Source organism: Sesamum indicum, linkage group LG2 (assembly GCF_000512975.1).
Source record: "Sesamum indicum cultivar Zhongzhi No. 13 linkage group LG2, S_indicum_v1.0, whole genome shotgun sequence".
Classification (NCBI taxonomy): Eukaryota; Viridiplantae; Streptophyta; class Magnoliopsida; order Lamiales; family Pedaliaceae; genus Sesamum; species Sesamum indicum.
The window spans coordinates 1303292-1323670 of NC_026146.1; the positions used below are offsets into that span (position 1 = coordinate 1303292).

General features: G+C 35.3%; 1 protein-coding gene across 1 annotated transcript in view; it reads right to left on the reverse strand.

Moving 5' to 3' along the window:
• LOC105176628 (protein PIR) overlaps positions 1–19739 on the reverse strand; it is a 20459-nt gene extending 720 nt beyond the window's left edge. The window contains exons 1-29 of the mRNA XM_011099504.2: positions 19512–19739; positions 19353–19425; positions 18581–18645; positions 18294–18371; positions 17718–17837; positions 17564–17634; positions 17107–17199; positions 16250–16319; positions 16073–16137; positions 14491–14686; positions 14217–14368; positions 13885–13978; positions 13281–13496; positions 12889–13100; positions 12039–12186; positions 11053–11221; positions 9771–9847; positions 8597–8767; positions 8239–8315; positions 8036–8138; positions 7093–7212; positions 6877–7020; positions 6320–6469; positions 5029–5172; positions 4117–4204; positions 3247–3377; positions 2073–2280; positions 1017–1189; positions 68–274 (exon numbers count right to left, since the gene is read on the reverse strand). Coding sequence (XP_011097806.1) covers positions 68–274; positions 1017–1189; positions 2073–2280; positions 3247–3377; positions 4117–4204; positions 5029–5172; positions 6320–6469; positions 6877–7020; positions 7093–7212; positions 8036–8138; positions 8239–8315; positions 8597–8767; positions 9771–9847; positions 11053–11221; positions 12039–12186; positions 12889–13100; positions 13281–13496; positions 13885–13978; positions 14217–14368; positions 14491–14686; positions 16073–16137; positions 16250–16319; positions 17107–17199; positions 17564–17634; positions 17718–17837; positions 18294–18371; positions 18581–18645; positions 19353–19425; positions 19512–19565 — 3669 coding nt within the window. The 5' untranslated portion in view covers positions 19566–19739. The remainder of the gene's footprint in view (positions 1–67; positions 275–1016; positions 1190–2072; positions 2281–3246; positions 3378–4116; positions 4205–5028; positions 5173–6319; positions 6470–6876; positions 7021–7092; positions 7213–8035; positions 8139–8238; positions 8316–8596; positions 8768–9770; positions 9848–11052; positions 11222–12038; positions 12187–12888; positions 13101–13280; positions 13497–13884; positions 13979–14216; positions 14369–14490; positions 14687–16072; positions 16138–16249; positions 16320–17106; positions 17200–17563; positions 17635–17717; positions 17838–18293; positions 18372–18580; positions 18646–19352; positions 19426–19511) is intronic.

Sequence of the window (20379 nt, forward strand, 5' to 3'; positions counted from 1 at the left end):
CTGTGCCAAATTAAGACATTCTTGTGTTACAAAATTGTAGTGGTGAAGCAAAATGAAATCTTGATACCTGGACAAAGTGAGGATTCTTATGGGCTGGTGTGATTGCTGCAACCTCAACCTCTGCAACATTGAGGACTTGATGGGAGAAGTCAAAAAGTTCAAAATGCAGTTGTTGGCCAAGCAAGTATATGATCGTACAGCCACCCCAAGCAACTGAATCACCCAACATTCCATGATTGCTTGGTTGTACCTGGACCGATTCCTCTAGGTACTCCTGCAATAGGAGCACCAGCCATAAAAACTAACAATTCTCCAATAGGTCATTCTAAGAAATAATATAAAAACATAGCAAAGGTATCTGTTGAGGAAAAGATCGAGTGCTCAGTCGAGTCTCTGCAACAACGGACTTGGTTCAACCTAAAACTTTTGATGTTTCAAGATTTCATCAATACTACTTTACTAAAACCAATCAAAGCGAGCTTAAATCTTTCTGCTTAACTTTGCTTGGTAAAATTAGATGTTTTAGATAGACATCAGGAAACAATTCATGCTTTAGAAACTCCAAGCATTTCCCCCCTAAAGTTTGAGATAGAGAGGTCAAAATTCTTAGAGAAAATTCTGCAGTCTCTCTCTTTCATCAATTTTTCTGTATGTGTCATGAGATGGCAAGTTACCTAGAAAGAAATCTTATCATGTAATCAGTGAGTGCATATAATAATGAATATAAAGTGCTCCACTTACCTGGTTTTACATTTTGTGAATGTTTTACTGTAGGGACAGAATGAGTATCATACTTCATGTAGTTTTGAGATGGGCCAAAAATGACTTGAATCATTATATGCATACAGGAACAAGAAAAGTTCATTGAACAACACATACTCAATTTAGTATGATCTTTAGCCAATACCAATTTGCAACAAATGTTATCAAGTTTTATCCAACTAAATAATACAAAAAGTAAACACAAATTAAAATTCTATATTTCATAGGAAAACCGGAAAACAAGATTCTGTTACCATTTGGAGGCCGCTGTATATACGATAGAAGTCCTTGGAAGTTGTAATGTCCACAAATCCTGTCTTGGGAACAATGCTCCACTTATTACAATACTTGTCTAAAGCCGCACTCATAAAAGCAAGTGAATATTCCAGTACACTTCCAGCATTGATGTTCGATTTGTATAGCAGATCTGTGCAAAATTATTGCACCAATTTTACTAAGTGGTACAGAAGGAGAAAATACGTAATATAGAATAACCAGCAAAGGCAGCAAAAGAAAAATGACTGTCAAATAAGACAAGGTAACCAATGCTGTTGTCATCTTCTTATTTAACTCCTGAGACTGCAGATCACCCATTTGGTTTATATATTAGTAACAAGTATAGGTGCATGCCAAAATATAGAGTACTAAGTTTGTCCTTTCTTGAAAGGTTAAACATATCCATTAATGTAAGCATATTGAAGCAAAAAAATGTTATAAGACGTCTTTGTTTACAGCAGAGCAAAATGTTAATTACAGATAAAGCTTGTTAAAAATATTAAAATATTTTTACATATGAATCAACTATATTTTCCTTCCTCACCAATAAATAGTTTTCACCATTTTCTTGCAAGGTTATGCCTGTTGCTGACATAATTTTACCATGAATAAAGTGTGGAAAATGACAAACTATGCATGTAGCAAATAATAATATATGATTGCATTTGGCTGTGCCATTTTCTTGTCGTCATTGAATTACCAAATACACAACATAATATGCCATCACAGTTCTGCCGAGATGAAGATGATGAGGTGAAGAATAGTATCATTTAGATGGCGAACACCAGCAGGTATCAAGAGGACCTAATTCCAAGTTTTTCCATCATGGTGCCATTACTCATTAAATCATAAAGATGATGGTTAGACTCCCTAGTCCAATGATTTCAGCAAATAGAACAATGACGTAACACGATGACTTGATAGATAAAATAGCCATTTCCGTGTATATATATATATACACACATATACATCTTATTTCAGATCATTGTGTGCATGCTGCATATTGGAAAAATAGATCAAAAAGAAATAAATACCAGCAGCTTCTGCCTGCCTTGACAGAACTCGGAAGGATGATGGATTTGAGAAGCTAGGATTTGAAATACTTGCAGCTGCTACAGATTTGAATAGACTAATGATAGGGCTATCTTCACCATCATGGAATTGCACAACTTGTCCGTCTACACCTGGAACTAGCCCCAGCCACGGTGCAGTTTGCATGAATTGGCTAGTATCTATTTCTCTCTGTTGATGAAGTGTGATTAAAAAGAAAATGAGCCAGAAGTACAGTATTCAAAACCAGATCGACTTTCATATTTCTTATCAAAATACATAGCCATGATAGAAGTATGAGGCATTCATGATCAGATGGTAAAAGAAATATCATATACACAGGCAGAAACGGCATTAAAATCTTCATTTTTCTTTAATATGCAATGGTTGGTAATGAAAAAGAAAAAGAGTGTGCATGGCCTATGTTAAATGAACTTACTTCTTTAAATGCTTTCACCTTGAACCTCAAGTTCATCAGAGTAACATGATAGCAGGAAATAAAAGTTATAGGTGAATTCTTATGAGTCTATGATATTGAGGTGAATGTCGCATAAGTGATTAAACAGAAAAACTTAATCTGCATTTACCTTTACTATGCACAGGTTCATGAAGGGGAAAGAATTTCTCATACTTTCAAACACTGACTTTAATAACGACTTCACACAGTATTACCCAGTAGAGCTTGCACCTGTCCTGTCTCTTTAAACGATTTTCACTCAAGTTCATCAAAAAAGCACAATACCATCTGCTAAAACTTAGTGTGAACTTCTATGACCATATAACTAGCTACTGGGGTTAACTACTTCCCTTAGATCTAGTGCAAATGAAAGTCACAGAACAGGCTAAAGCGATATAGATGATTAGATGGCACAATTCTCTTCAGCACCTGTACTAAAGAAGTGGCACCTCTTCATGAGGTTCAAATGGACCAAATTTGACCAATTCCTGTAGCTAGGTATTGTGACACGATGATGGAGCTGAATCTAAAAGTCCATCGTGCTAGGGCCATGTATGCAAAAAATCCATTGCTAGATTTCTTATGTCCTCATAGTTGGTCATTTACAAGCTACTACAACCATGAGCTTGCACCTACTTCTTTGTGACTCCCTAAGTAATCTCCCAAATTCATAAAAAAAGCAAGGCACATAAGAAACTTACCAGAACAATATCAAGCAGACTCATCCAATATAAGACACTTCCAATTTCCTTTATTCCGCGGAGAGCCTCAATCTTCAGTTCTGATTTTGACCGCCAGCAATTAAGGTAGTCTTGGACGATCTTTATACAACCTGGACATGAGATGGACACCTCAAAACTAAGAAATATGACTGACAGGAAAGAAATGCACAAGAGTACAAGAAAATAGAACAGTATAATGGAAAGAAATGGACAACTTGGAAAAGCAATTTTTCCCCATAGCAAAAGAAGCTAATCTAGTTAGAGACCAAGAAAAAATTAATTATCTAAACATCAATAAGGTAAGTGAAAAAGAAATGTTACCCACATCCACCTACCTTATTAACATGACGAAAATGTATAGACTAATCAATTTACCATGCAACATGTTCCACTACCATAAGAAGCAGCATTAAAACTAGGGTAGATTATAAGAATTGAGATGATGTGATCTTCTAAATGTTTATCCCTTATCCTTTAAATAAGTAAAATTCACTGAAGGAACCACTTCAAGGGATCAGCTGCGTGGTACTTCTTGCATAGAAAGACCATATATACACAATGGTTAACTATTTAAAAGTAGCCTCATTGGCCCAAAAAGCGAGTTCAAAGCATAGGAAAAAATTACATGAAGCACGAGCAATTCCTGTGGTAAAAAGTGAAAGCCTTACTTCACCATGACTTGGAAAAACAACCAATAAGCAAAAAAAGGTAATAAGTCGGTATCTCACAGAATGTGAAGGAGAACATTCTCCAAATTGTTTTAATATATATAAAGACAAGATTTGAATGAATTATAAATGCCATCTAGCCAAGAGAAAAGAAATCTCCAATGACCCACCACGCATTTACCTGCCACACCACCATCAAAAGGAAGCAATCCTATAGATTTGGGCAAAGCTTCTTGCAGTGTGCTGATCATTGGTTCAAGGATTGTAATCTGAAACAGTGATTGGAAAGCGTTGGAACATAACTTAGCAAGAGAAGTCTTACAAATTCTGGTTTCAAAACATTTAGCATAATGAAACAATTATGGGGATCACATCATTCATCAAACAAGAAATAACAAGGATATTATAGAAGCAAAAACTATAATAAAAGTTTTTGACATATATGCTGGGGTATTGTTGCAGAGATCTGTCCATGCACAATTAAGAGTTATCCATCAGAGTATATGTCACTCAGCATTATCTTCTACACTCGCACAATATCAGCAACAACCTTGAGAGTTGAGAAGCACATTCATTAAACATCCATCACGAAACCACCAAACGACCAAGAGGCCGCAAGAAAACCACCACCAAAGGTCCATTTGAGAGACAGGAAAAATGGAAAATATGAAACAGGACTGTCAAAGAAGTTCTATTATCACAAACCCTCCACTCTTTTACAACTGTTACTGCAAGGAGACAACAAACTAAGCATACTGCGGACTACCACAAGCCCATATCACCACTAGAAGCCCGAGGAGCAAGGAGAAAATAAAAGTCTCGACCACCAAAATAGATAAAATCAACCAGTCATAGTCCTAATATACTAAATCAGATATGTATATGTTGGAATTGATAGCTGCAATCAGTATTTTCTAGTAACAACTTAGTGGACAGACAATGGAATCAACATGCAGAGAGTGTAAGCGAACAAAACAAAAGAACTTCTTATCATCATCTATGAGTACACAGATAATTAAGTAACTCTTAAAGGAACCTGTCTTTTGCATATTGGTGAAGGTAATAGTCTAAGGTAGATATAGATAAAAGATACCTTATTGGATAAATGGTCTAACAGCGCTCGAATGAGCCATGGTAATGATCTGGATCCCAGAAGTCTGACAATGGAATACATATGAGGCATTCCAAAGAATGCACTGTGTAACCGGGCAAAACTCTGATATGCAGAATTCAGGTCCTACCATCAACAGGAGGGAAGAGAAAATTCAATGGATTACAAAAAGGACATAGTAATACAAAACAGGTATCTAGATTCGATTTTTAAGAAATCAAATAATAATGCAGCAAAAAATTTAGTAAAATGCCTTGTCTCCAAAGATACATAATCAAGCAGTAGATAATAATTAGCATTTTGTCTATGAGTGTCTACAAACATAACTAGGTTTTCACCTACTTGAGTTTTTGTGGAGACTTGGGCTGCCTACTTGTGTTTGTGTGCATGTGTGTATCTGAGCTATTACATAGTACTTCCTTCCTTAAAAAAATCTCTTATTTTGATCCAGGTCAACCTCTACTTCGTTTAATGTTGTGAAGATTCAGCTTCAGCCTAAAATAGCCTCTAAAGTTGTACCAACCAATCCCAATCCTTCTATGTTTATGCTACTCGCACTTGAAAAGCAAGTACTGAGTATCTGATTAACGGATTAACAGATTATCAATATTAATATATTGTGTTGCAATTATCCAACTCTTTTGCTTTTATCAGATGTAAAAAACAACCCGTGCCACCAGTCAAGGAAACAACACAGAAAGGATATCGAATTTCATAAATAATTTCTGTAGTCCATCAAAAATGGTTCATGAATATATTAATCACAGTAATCTTTATGCTAACACTGAAAGAAAATGTACACAAGTATTTCTCTAAAATTTCAGAACTGAATGAACAGAATCATGATGAATCTGTGACGTTTCTGCAGGGTAGTTAAGGATTTGGATTCCCAATTGTTGAACTAACCCTGAGGAGACCCAGAAGAGTACAACCAAACCTCTAGAAAGATGTTCTATTATTGGTCAATCAAGCTAGCATCTGACAGGCAGCAAATAATATCTATCCTGAGGCTTTATATTCTGTTTACGCTTATAGATGGTGGATTCTCATAATTGGAAAATGAAATATGGAGGCCCTTTAAAGATGCTAGGGCATTTGGGTTGAAAAGATAAACAACTTGAGAATGGAACAACAGAAGTTAGGGATGTTGATCCACATGTTCCCCAAAACTTGTCAGTTAAGTGACATAGGGCCTCTTCAAGAAATATTGAGGTAATAATTACAAATTTAGGGAACAACTAAACCACATGTCACACTATGTTGTACTTCTTACTTGAGTACCACAATAGAAGCTTGGCTTTGCTTGCGGAAGTGACGGCTTCTGAACAGGTACAGGAGGCACTCTCGATGATCTGACGAAGCGCTGAGTTGTATTACATAGGATAAAGTTTGGTAAGAAGTCATTTTGCATCTCCGTCCAAATCTGGAAAGTTCAAGAATTATAAAGGCAGTTGTTAGAAATGAGACTCTAGATGGAAGGTTTCAAGAAAAAGAATTTTTATTTTATGTTCTAATGGATATATCTTATGTATATCAACTGAGGTATAACTTATCAGCAAACGAGTCGATTCATTTTGAAAATGGATCAGCATTTATCAGTGGTCAAAATTATGATGACAAATATATTAAAACAAGTCATAATAATCATAGTTTTTACATAATTTTAGAAAAATCTGTAGGACTGCAATGATGTTGTGCCTTCGAATAGTGCAATTTGCTACAAGAAGCAACCTGCTGCTTCATGAGAATATGACGGAGAACTCTCTGTAGGGTGTGGTTAAAGGGTGAGGAGATTCAGATATCAAAAAGCTAATAAGCATATTTTCATACCTGAGAAGCAAGTCTGCTAGAATATGAAACCAGAGATACATTCTCTTGCATCTCAGTCAACATGAGACTAAATGAATCAAGTGTCAGATCTTTGGAAAGTAATTCATGAGCAAGTCTCAAGATTTCAAGGAGCTTTTCCAATTCCTGAAATTAAAATGTTCATTTAGAGAAGTAACTGAGAAAAGACAGGTATGGTTTGTCAACAAAATCACTTACCACAATGGCACATAGATCCTGAGACTCGAATCGATCAAACAAAAATTCAATGTTCTCCCTGCATACTTTATTTATCCTCTCGGAGATCAAACTTCTCAAGTTTATAGTCCTTCCAAGCAACTATACACCGTGAAAATCCAATTCAGTGAAAAATAGGAACCAAAAGGGAAATAAAATTATCCAAAAGGATAAAATGTAACTAAGAGTAGAAACTCATTACACAAGGATCAAACACATATATACATTTTATGACCAACCAATTCAATAGAAATGTTCACTTTGTAAGCAATTACTTCTTGTTTTACCACATATCCATCTTATCATACCCATAAAAGGAAAACATGAATCTAAAGTTTACAATAAGAAACTAAAATCCCTCAACAAGGACTTTGCATCCCAGAGTAATAGAGTAACCAATTCTAAGTTTACAAATATCTATAAATGTAACAAAATCCAAAGCACACAGATAGGATTAAAACAAATGACTAGAAATTAAAGCACAAAAGAACCATCTTTCTACACCCATCTATGCCTCTGTATAAATGCATCATGTGCATCTTATATAAATAATACAATTACCTTTTATGTATGATAAAGCCTCAGAAAAATGCAAGCCAGGGGAATAATTTATAGATACACAAATCACAAATGAGTGCATCTCTATGTATATACGTGACCCATATGTTTATGTCCTTGGAAAAACAAAGAAACATAAGATATATGCTTTTCACAATGTAATGGGGCTATAATCAAGGAAAAATGGATGTAAACAGACCTTACATTCTATCACAGTTTATGATTAAATCAGTAGAACATGGGATGGTTATATGCAAAGTACAAAAAGGATATCTGAAAGATAATAAAATAAGACTAAGAAATGCATCACTGAGACGATAGGAAAGCAGCATAATGCATAGAAAAGTTAAAACATGGGTGTTCTTACCTTCACTCTGGTCATTTTCAACAGTGAAGTGAATCTCATCGGTTGGATTGAAAATTTCTCACCAATGTCTAAAGCGAAGAGGAATGATGGATCCAGCAGTTCACTGTGGAGTTTGAAGACCAAAGTGCTATTCAGTATTTTGGCAAAATGGATATAATTCAGGCATATGTGGATTTTACATGTGAAAAGGTTAAGGTAAATACCTAGCTGCCCAACTCTTGTAGTATGTGAAGATGGTGTCACACAATTTTGATATAAATATGTCAAAGCAATTATCAACCTGCAAAGAAAAAGTAACTTTCTCTTAAAGTTTGCTGATGCATAGAGAAGACAGTTTAAGAAAAGGTGGTATAATCCAAGAGGTGGTGAAGATATGAGCACTGAGGTGCTAGTTGAGCATATGCAGCATCTCCGAAGAATACCAAATAGTTCTTAAGATGGATGCTTGAAAAGCTATCTAAAAGTTCAGATACAACTCAGTGCATGCAACTCTTTACAACTACATAAACGCTAGTTTGAAACACTTTAGAATGATTGCTTTAGCTGTTAAAATTTAGTTACCTCAGCTTCAATTTCATCATAAAGGAATCGTTGCTTGAGGACCACCAGTGCCTGTTGAGCAGCATCATTATAGATGTCAAAGGGCATCAAGATACTCTCAAGAAGACCTGCATTTTGAGATTCTATCACATGATCCACCAGCATCCATGGAAGGGAGCACTCAATAGGAAACTGCATGGAAAATGGCACAAGGATGCACTTAAATTTAAGAGGAAAAAACATGAGAATGAAGTAGCATACATAAAGACTAGCCAGGGTACAAGAAAAAGAAGACAAGCACTGAGATAAAACTGAAGAACCATACATGTCAAATATTTAAAAGCTAGGCAGCTTAGCCGCTGAACAATTTCTTGAGCTTTTTTTAGTGTCCATGCAGAATGAAATACAGAACAGCATCTCTCGAGAAGCTTATGTAGGTAGTTATGAGTAGCCTGATCATGTATTGGTTCCAACAAGCACATTCTTATCAGCAGAAAAATGGAGTATTCAGTCTAGTCTTTGTTATGATCATGCTTCACTAGTCACTTCTTGCTACTGTTAAAAGTGATTATAGAGTAATTGGAGAGGTTATAGTGTTATTATTACTCAACTCTAATGGGTCATTCACAAAGCAGACAAACAGACACAATAATTACCAGTACTATAAGACTCCACCTCGACCTGAAGCATACCGATGCTTCAACCTTGATAAGAGTACAATAGAATAAAGACAACAAGGACTTGATAGTGTAATTTGGAAAGGACAGACCAACTGTGAAGCCAACTTAAAATACTAAAATACAAACAACTGAGTTGACAACCTAACTGGCAGCAACAGGGTTGACAATCCACGACAATCGGCAAATCAACAATCAGAACAAATGAAGTGAACCCAGCCACCAGACCAATGGAAATACTGCAGTGACAACAACCAGTCTTGAAACACAAATAACACATGGGACAACTGCAGTAACAACTATGAGAATCACTGATAGGGTGCAGCACTATTTTCCTCTCCCTTTAACCTAGACTTTAGATACCTCGTTGGAAGTCATGATGAAGTATTTTGGGAGAATATTGTATCATCAATCATTACCTAATCCAAATGGGAACATATACGACGTACATACATGAAATAATCACAAAACTCTCCCCAGCTCTAAAACTCACAAACATGTGTTTAGCACCCTTTTACCTGGATAACGCGAGAAGATTCCAAATAAAATTCCCTGAACCACAAGAAACCAACATCTGTCAAATTTGCAATTGTTGCTGCAAAAAGCATAACAGCAAGGTCAATTCAAGAAAACAAAGATATTTATGGTTATCATAGATGTCGTATGATCTATGAACAAGAGAATTCATGCATCATGTTGAAGATTGACTAAGCACACATTAACGATCCTATTACAACTATATTTCTCTCCTGGGATAAGCTTTTCATGGAAGTACAAAGGATTTCATGATAAAAGCACAAGTCTAATGTAAACATGTCTATGTACGTATCAGTACCAACATGCCAAAGCAAAGGATGGTTGTAAAGTGCAGTCAATGGGTGTTTCATTTGGGGCAATTTATTAATATTGTTGAATATCAGTCTTGTTTAGCTTAATAAAGAATCTTGAAATTGATGTTCTTCCCATATATAATGGCTAATTATGATCTGGTGGGCGGTCACACTCGCCTTAATTGGCATTGGCCAAAAGCTCTAAAATGACTAAAATGCAACATAAAGGAGCTGATTTGCAAAATTCATAAGCAGCAAATTCATAGCCTTCTCCTAGAGCTGAATATATCACCCTGGTAGCAATCTCAGTGAGCCCCTAATACTACCAACCAACCATGCTAGATTTGATTTCGTGTGTAGAGAGATTAGAGAACCAGTACCCATAAAATTGGAAACAAAAGGGAAAATGATTCAAAAAAGAAGGAGAACGAAGAGTCCGTAAAAGGTGGGAGCAGCTTTAAACGGTAATGCTCGGTACCTATGAATCAGGACAGTAACTGTCTATCAGCTGACGATCAACTTACGAAACACTTATTTTAAGTATACCAGAAAATCAGAGGTACTTCTAAGAAAACCAATTCTCCTTTGTACTGGAACAGTGCTGACTAATTATGCGCATCAACTGGTTATCCCCAAGAGGTCAAGTTGCTTGCATAATTCCACATTCAACCACAAGAAGGTTATCAATCACATCAAGAAACCCTGAAGACTAACAACAGAGCATCATCACATGTAGGAGTGTTTCCAATGCCCCAACAAACAACCTCATTTCATAAACACTGAAAAATGCGAGAATCATTAAAGAGAATATCATGCAAACAACAACTACAAGGAACATGCCAGTAGAATTAACTCTTCCACTATGTAAATTACTTAGATACAGAATTCCTAAAGTATATAACATGTAAATTTCATGCCCATGAAATATCTTATCTGGGGAAGAGCTTAATAAAGCTATTCTTTGACAAACCTGTATAGTCTAATATGTGTAAGAAAAAACCGAGCTTGTAGAAGAAGGTTTCCAGCTGTTTTAAATCATTGACTGGAATTTCAGAACCAGCATTGCCAAAAAGGCCACCAGGCTTCCTCATGTTGCCACCTGATACCACCTCATATATCAAGAATTGTAAGCAATGGACCTGGGCAGGTAGTGTGAGATAAAGAGTTAGGCTGAAGGTTGTAGTATATTCTGGAAGCAAAAGCATACATATTAGATTAAATATTCCTTGTATAACATCAACAAAGTTAAACTAATGGAAGGGGATCAGGTCCGGGTATGTGTCCAACAACCTTTAATCTAATACTTGATATTTGGACATGATAAAACAATGGTAATGTTTCTTATCCACTTCCCGTATTTCTATAGCATTATCATGTCTGGTTATCAAAATGGTTCAAAGTAGATATTCAAACTTATTTCAAAATAGTTGTTGGAAAACATCTTCATAAATTTGTATAAGATGCAAAGCATTTGAGATAACCACAAAATCAGTAAGCCAGCTTGCAATCTATATAAAAATGTGCTCCATACCTTGGCAGTTGAGTTTCAGGTGCCCAACATGGTTCCCTCATTCATTTATAACAAATGAGTAAAATATTACAAATTTGAGGACAATAGTTGTGGAGTTAAAAAAAAAAAGAAAAAGAAAAAGAAAAATGAAGAAGAAGATGGTAAGAAAAAGTAAACGCTGAGCAAATACATCATAATTCCAGTCACAAATCAAACAAGGAAATAAATGAGAAATTAAGTCAAAACAAGAAATTTGATATTGAGGAGATATATTAAATTAGAAGCATGAGACAAGATAGAACAATATCCATTTCATGATTCAGATAACTTTAAGCGGAATTACCTTCTGTTTTGAAAATAAATAATCTCTAGAAGACCGGTACTTATATGAAATATTAAACAAACAACTCCTACTTAATATAATAAGCAGACATAATAAGACCAACCTGTGCCGCTGTTGGTGCCACTGGTCTTGGATAAAAATAGCTCCCTCTACTTTCTTCACCTCCATGCTGGAATGCTTGCATTTCAGAATCAGGTTTGCTTGTATTTGCCATCCAGTCAGCTGAAAGTGTTCTCATATCAGAAAGAATCCTGCAAATAGCAAACAACTTAGCTCACAGTGTAATTAGATATAAAAATGTAATCAAATCATACAGATCTACAAAGATATAGCTTGTATATAGAAGCAACTGATACACTGAGATTAAAGGAAACAAAAGAAAGTTGATGTAGGAAAGAATTACTCAGACTAACAGAATACTCCTGGGTATAGAACACTAAGAACAATTTCTTAGCAGCTTACTGGTAAAAGTTTACAGCCAATTAAGTTCGGGAAATGCTAAAGTTAATAAAAGAGTTAAAGATTTGGCTTAGGTTGGTCTTTTTGTTCTGATACAGTTGATCCATCAAGCACTTCTTGTTGGTCCTAACTCCTAACATTCTAGCTTAGTTACCATATTATGAAACTACATAACTCTGTGTTATATGGTTTGGTAAAATCGGTTGGCTCCCTATGCAGGAATCAGTCCGTATCAAGTAACTTGACAAATTCTGGCCAAGGACATGGGTTATGACACCAGGTGATCATTGGTATTCAACTGGATGATGTCACAGGCACCAACAAATTCATAGTTGAAAGAAATATATCATATTATATTGAGTTAAACACAGTTCACTGCAGAGAAAGAAGACATCAACATGCGGGTTAGAACATAGAACTCAAGAAAGTCAGAATTCCGATCGGCACTTTGACATTCAGATAATACATACCCAAAAAAGTAATAAGATATTTACCTAGAAAGGTCTTTCTTCTTCCGGAAGGTAGTTCGCAGCATAGTGGCAAGTGTATTTTGCACGAAATCTTGAACCTCTGCATGAACAGTTTCCCACAAGGCGTCCGCCACCAATGTATCAGACTTCTGCATTAATGACCCAATTCCTTTTATGTAGCTCACAAGTTCAACCAGAGCTTTCCTTTCATCTGCACTATAATTAAACCGTACCACCTGAGCAGAATTAAGCAGTTCTGTATTAAGCAGATGAATTAATTATCTTAAGACCATGAACCCCACAAATCTTGACAATGCAAGGGCATCAATTAATATTGTATCGATTAGATATGAAAATTGATTATAAGCAACCAGGATTATATCCAAATGAATAATGAAAACAAAGTAATTTTAGACCTTCTCGTAGTCAGAAAAGGATGCTGCTGTCTCATGTGATTCTGTGGAGACAGGATCTTTGCATGGCCGGGAAAATTTCCATGCACACTGCTCCCATATACGTGCTGTCCATCTACTTAAGAGTTGAAAACCTTCAACGACCATATCATAGATATTTCCTTTGACTTCCTTTGCCCACTCCATATCTGCACCATCCATTGACCTCAATAACACAAGCTGCAAAATACGAACATGACAACATCCATCATCAAAACATTAACAAAAATAGAAAGAGTAAATTTATCCAAATCCATTCAATCAAATTGACATAGAGGACAGAAGAATTGCTTGATAGAAATTAGATAATCATAGCCATTACAGTGCTTCTGTATTCTCAGATTAGAATTAAGATTATAGTCACCTTGTAGAGTTGCGTGTATCAGTGCTGCTCTAGCTTGTCATTATACAAAAAACACAAAAATGTAGATGGATATAAACAGGCGTGAGATGGTAGAATTTGATTCTGAACACTAGCAACTCTCCAAGGCCTTATAAATATTTTGATAACCATGTCTAATGTTCTATACAGACATAAAGGTACATTATGGGGAGAGAGAGAGAGAACCTGATTCAAGGCAGAAGCAAAGCGAATGGAGAAGTCATCATGTTCAGCACGAATTGCCCCAATATGGTTGATGATCAAAAAGTGACGCTGATAAGTAAACTATGTCAAGGCAACAACTATCCACACTTTGATAACATCTCAGTAATTCCTGAATTGGACAGAAAAAAGAATCAACTACGCATTAACTGTTTCCAATGTATTCATTCTCATTCAAGTGCCTGGAATGGTAATGAATGATAAGATTCCAGAGACAACATTAAGATAAGCTCATATTATCCAGACATTTATGAAAGAACAGTCATATAAGAACGCATGGAAAATTCCAAGGATATTCTTGTGCCTCACGAGGTGGAAGCTCATGAGGTGAAGGAAGAGTAAGAAGACGAGTTTGAGCAGAAAATTTTGGAAAGTATGTCGATAACTCTTTTAGTATTGCTGCAGGAGAAAGATGAAGATCTGGAAATGCTGGGATGACTGGATCGTTCTACAAAAGAAAGGGTTAATTCATGACAAATTTTACATAATATAAAAGAAGTGGCAAGATGTTGGCAGGGAGATCCAATGGCTTTACCACATGCAGATTCAAAGATACATGAATCAGTGTACCTTAAATATATTGATCAATCTGTTGATTTTCACTCTCTTGTACAGGGACTCACTATCTTTCTCTGATGAAGCTGCCAAGACAACAAGAACAGGCAAAATGCGAAGAAGAATATGGCGCTCTGGAAATAGAAGAGCAAAGTTTAACTCCAGCGACTCAACAGCAAAAACTATGAGAACTTGGAGAATGTCTTCAACGCTATTGCAAGTTAAGGAGTTCAAAGACACTTGTGGATATGGAACCAGTCAACAAAGAGACAATTTCAAGAAAAGTTACATACAACTAAGGAAGTTTTATAGATATTTGCACAGCTGAAAAATAGAGTAAAATAATATTTAATGGCATCTAAAATGCAGTGGATAAAGTAATCGGTACAGATTAACTTTTGCACGCCAATAGGATGCACAGAGTCATAATTGATAACACTCTTATGAGAAAGTATGGAGAAACCTAATAAAGTAAAATAGGAGGAAAAAAAAAAAAGATCCCACGCATACTAGCAGCATGCAAGTATCCATAGGTGGGAATTTAACTGCTAATTTTCTTTAATATTGAAATGAGTTGAAGTGCAATCCCAATACTCCAACTACAATTCAGTACTTTCAAGGACCATACTACTTGCCCTCTGAAAGTTACAGAAATGCAGCTAAACACCACCTTCAAATTATGCTATTACCCAACAGTTGAAATAAATTAATGTCAAAGTGGTAGAGTAAACTCTTGTTTTCAGGTACTGGTTTAAGAATAACATAGAATTATCCCACCCAAGGGGCCCCAAGCCAGGTAAGCCAATTACACCTCTCAACCTCCACTTGAGCAAGTTTTTAATTTAACTGGGATTGTCATGACCTTTTCAACAACTATCACTAAATTAATTACCCCAAAATGGGAAACAATTTGAATTTAGTGCCTCCTAAAGAGCATACTATATAAATTGAAAACATTACAATATTGTTATTGATCTTGAAGTATGTTATGTTATGAAGTTGTGATCCAAAATTATGATTCTCAATTTCAGAATCCAAATTTTCAATTTATAAGTGACTCAGGGATACAACAAAAGAATGTGTATTTTTTTTCTAGAACTTCTCATTGAGAGGTAAAGGACTAAATCACTTATAAATAATAAAGTTTAGATCAGAATATGAATATAATCGAAAGAACTTTGTCTATGAAAAGGTTAATAGAAAGAATCACAAATTGATGAGTTAAGAAAGAAATTATATAAGAAAAAAGTTTAGAGGATACTACATTAGAAAATAATTCTATATAAACTTCCTTTCGGGATTATATATAGGACAAAGTTCCCGACTCTTCGGAACAATTCATTTTCTTCTACTCACCATAATATGATATCTACCCTTAGAAGGTCCTTTATTACTTCCCTATGAGGAATTCATGAAGATTTACCTTGTGAACCTGTCATAATAATACTTGTCAAACATTATAGGCAAATAGAACTGATTAAAAATGTTCTTGCAAGGGAACAGAAACCCCATAACATGCAGTAACTTTCTTAATATTGCTTGATTCTAGCTGATGTGGAGTATGCTGACAACAACACAAATTTGACATGAAGGATACTTATTGACACGGAACATCTCAACGTGCAAATTCAACAAAATTGCCCACCTTGTGCTCAAAAAGATCTGTCAAGATATTATAGTTTCAAATGATAAAGAAAGATCAAATAAACTTCACCTGCTAAAACGCCTTCATTCTCCCAAAAAAATGTTTCAGAGCCAAAAATAACACTCAAACCTGTAAATCATCTAGCTCTTCCCTCATGGAATCAGTATCTTGCCACTGCACGCTGACTTGTGTAAATGTCCTGATCATTGAATACAATTATCATGTTGAGCGGCTATAAATTCTAGTGAAACCATAAATAGCCCATGGTGTGTTAAAGATTCTCACAGTAAAATGAGAAAGTCCCATTAAGTTAAACTTATAAATAAAGTTAAAGCTACATCAAAGGTCATGTGCAAAGATGTGGTAAGAATGCTCATGATGAATCAGCAGAAATTATTTTTCGCTATAAACAATTAGAAGATCAAAAAATGTAACCACATACTTCATTTGACCCTGCTTGAGCTTGAGCAAGCTGCAACATAATAACTACATGAACTTTTCATTTTTCCTTTTCCAGGACACTGAAACCCCAGTATTACATATTACTGGTGGGCATCTTTTTACGATTATCAGAGCAGGCTCCAAAAGTAAGAGCAACTTTCTGATGTTAGCAGTTTTTGTCAACAGAATGTCATAAGAAACAAATAAAGCAGTACAAGTTTCTCTCAATTAGTTATTCCAAGTATAAGATCTATAAGTTATTTCCTCCTCATCTTTCCAGCCATCACCTGTTGCTCCCATATGGAACCAGTGTTTCTAAATGCAATAATATGTCATTTCAGCTCTCAATATTGAAAATAAAATATAATCATATCCTACACTTAAAAACTACACAGTTAGAGATTGCAAGAAAGCCCAATCCTCAAGTTCGGAAGAACTAACATCCTTTATTGGTAAAACAAATACAACTACTTCCAGGAATCAGAAAAGAAAAATAAATAGACACATCAGCAATGAAATTGTTCCATAACTAGAACCAAGCATACCTCTTGTACCAAGAAAAATCATTAGGAATGCTGGCCTTTGCATTCTTTAGATGATCAAGTTGGACGAGTACATCTAGTAACTTCAGCATAGACCTGCAATGAACTATGCAATTAGCAAAATACCTGTTCAGAATAGGAAACATGAACAAGCCTGAAAAGAGCAAAAATATATAAAATATGTCAAAATCCATTAAACATGCATACTGCTGAAAGGTAGAATATATAAATGTTATCTAATAGTAGTATAATCACAGGGTAGTTAGTCCCGAGTTCTTAGTGTAAAATGATTAGTATACAAGCTGGCAACTACAAGTTCAATAGCTTGAATTTTCAATTTCTAACCGACCTACCATCACCCTTTAGGATATTACTTAAATAGCATTCAAACTTAATTACACTGTACAGGTGACCCTGACAGAAACTTAATAAGGGGAACACAAGCGTGTGATCAACAAACCAGAGATGTGTTATAGTAGGACCATTGATGCGTCTCTCAGGCCTAGAAAAACGTTGCATATCAGCTGCTAGCTGTATCAAGACAATCATAACCATGCTCAGAATAGAACTCAAAAATAATTAAGTAAGAAAAATCAGAGGATGACAACTCTTACTTTCGACGCAGCTGATGCTTGCCAACGCTGAATTTCACGCAAACGGCTCATCTCTAAATCTAAAACTTGGTAAGTTTCTAGATACAAATCAGCTTGACTTTGCTTCATGGAATCTGGAAGCTGTCATATATAACACACCTCAATATTCCGTAACAGTAAAAAGTTCAAAGATGAAGAGCAGACATTAATTTATATTATCACTCAGAGGTGGCACGCATCAGTTTTCCGTTATCAGATCTATATGATATGTGGTATAGATTCCTCTAAACAAATATGGAGCTTGCTCGACCATGAGTCTCCTACTTGAGCCTCTGATGCCCTAAACCACTAATAAATAAAGTGCAAAAATCAACATAGGACTTAAGGGGAAAGCGAATTGAATGTACTAAAAGAGCATGATATGACACTAAAAATGCTTCAGCATACCAACAGAAATACCATCCCTATTTCAGTGACGTCTTTATGTATAATGTTCACAGGCTAGTCACACAAACCTGAAGCATGAGCAACCTACAAAGCGAAAGCATAATACCATAAAATGAATAATAGAAGTACTTCTGAGGCAATTCAATCCACCTGAGGCAGTGCTTTTACGCAACTCCGGTAGGTATAGAGCACCGAACCCATTTCCTTGCCCTCTCGTATAAGCAAATTCTGCACCCAGTTTGAGCATTTTATATCCACAAAATTATCAACTGATATTCACTTGAAACCAATTAGGGATTGAGAAATAAAGCAATGCGTCGTCATGTTTACAAAATCCAAAACCAAAAAGGAAGGGAAAGAAAAAGAAAAGTAACAATAGAAAGAGAAACTGTACACGAATTTTACAAAGAACGTTTATAAGTGAGCATATATCATACCAGCTGATTTATGGCTTTTGTGTCCTCAGACAAAGATAATCGATAGGCAGAAACATCGTTGTATTCTGCAATAAAAATATGATAGTGGTAGATTGAGCACATCTTCATAGTTAGGTTAGATTGCAAACACATGTCATACATCATAAAAGACACAAACTAAAGCATAAAGAACCAAACTATATATGATAATACCAAACACTTGAGGTTGTCCAAGAAAGTTCTAACATGTGGGCGGTGGCTTCATTAGGCTCCATTTTATCAACAAATAAATTGAATATATTTTGTGCTTTAAATTTCATCAATCTTAGCTTTAGCCATTATTAAACAACTGATTACATAAAATACTTGGGAAATTAAATTCAAGTTCAAGCAAACAAAATGAATTCAAGTGTACAGTTTATATTAGATCAACTTAACACTCGTTAAACATTTTATACTTTTTTTTCCTCTTCTATTTCTTCTTCTTCCTCAAACATTATTGTTTTTCCTTGTCATAAGCTACATTTCTGCAGCAAAATCAAGTTAATGCAGCATATAAATACTAATGTATTTGCTTTCTTGGATCATATAGCACTAGAAAACTGGACATCTAACTTTGGCTATGGCTTCCAAGAAAAATAGAATTGCGTTTCAAATTCAAGCCAACTTCAACTAAGAAAATAAACCAAATAAAAAATATTAACAAGAAAGCATGGAAATCATAAAACCACTTCAATGAAGTACATAAAATAACAACTTTAAAAAAAAAATCAAGAGACGTAAAAAAACTTACCAATTGGACTATTAGTTGCACCTCGTTCAGTTGACACCCAAAACCCAGGTCCCTGAATTTCTGGTTGATCATCCTAAAACAAATCAAACATTAATTCCATCAAAAGCCACTAAATTAATAAAACGAAAATTTTGCACAAACTAGTGAATGCACAATTACCTCCAACGAAAAAGTGGATAATGCAGCAATGGCTTCCTCTACTGGAACAGCCATCAGAGATCTGTCAAAGAATCTATAAAGACTTTCACAGAAGTAGACTACACCGTTCACAATCCGAGCAGACGAAATGTACTTCAAGTCCACCAGTTTCACCAGCTCCCAGTGGTGGGCTGTCTGAGAATTAGCAAAAGAAATTCTGAAACAATGTCCGGTCGCGCAGAGTAGGAAACGTGGAAACAGGTTAGAGCAATAGAGTCGGGTATGCCATCGCGAGATCGTTACCACGCTTTTAGCTTTGCTGAGACTATACGTAATTATGATTATGCCACTATTTTTATTTTTCTTGATTTAAAAGCATTCAATGGGTAATCATTAAAATGAAATTTTAAGAGCATTCAATAACGAATTTTAGTATAATATTTTGAAAAAAAAAAAAAAACAATTATCCTATAGTTTGCATGCAATAATTTCTATATTTCTTTAAAATTCCATAAGAATTTTGCCAAAATACATTCAGAATCCCTAACAAACAAAATGCACCTTTTAAATTTTGGATTAAAGGCAATTTTCATCCCCTAATTTTAGGTCATTCTCGTTTTAATCTCCTAAATTACTAGAGTTCTATTTTAGTCCCGTAAAACTGAAAAAATCTCAATTTTAGTATAAATTTGGTCGGAAAGTTGAGTAACTCGCCGGAAAAAGTCACATGCCAGGTATGTGACTTTTTAAATTGGGACTTGCATTGTGATTGGCCGAAAATATAAGGCTTAAAGGCAATTTCCATCCCTAACTTCAAGCCATTCTCGTTTTAGTCCCCTAACTTCAGGCCATGCCTTCACCACATCATCTTTTTCAGCTAATCACAATG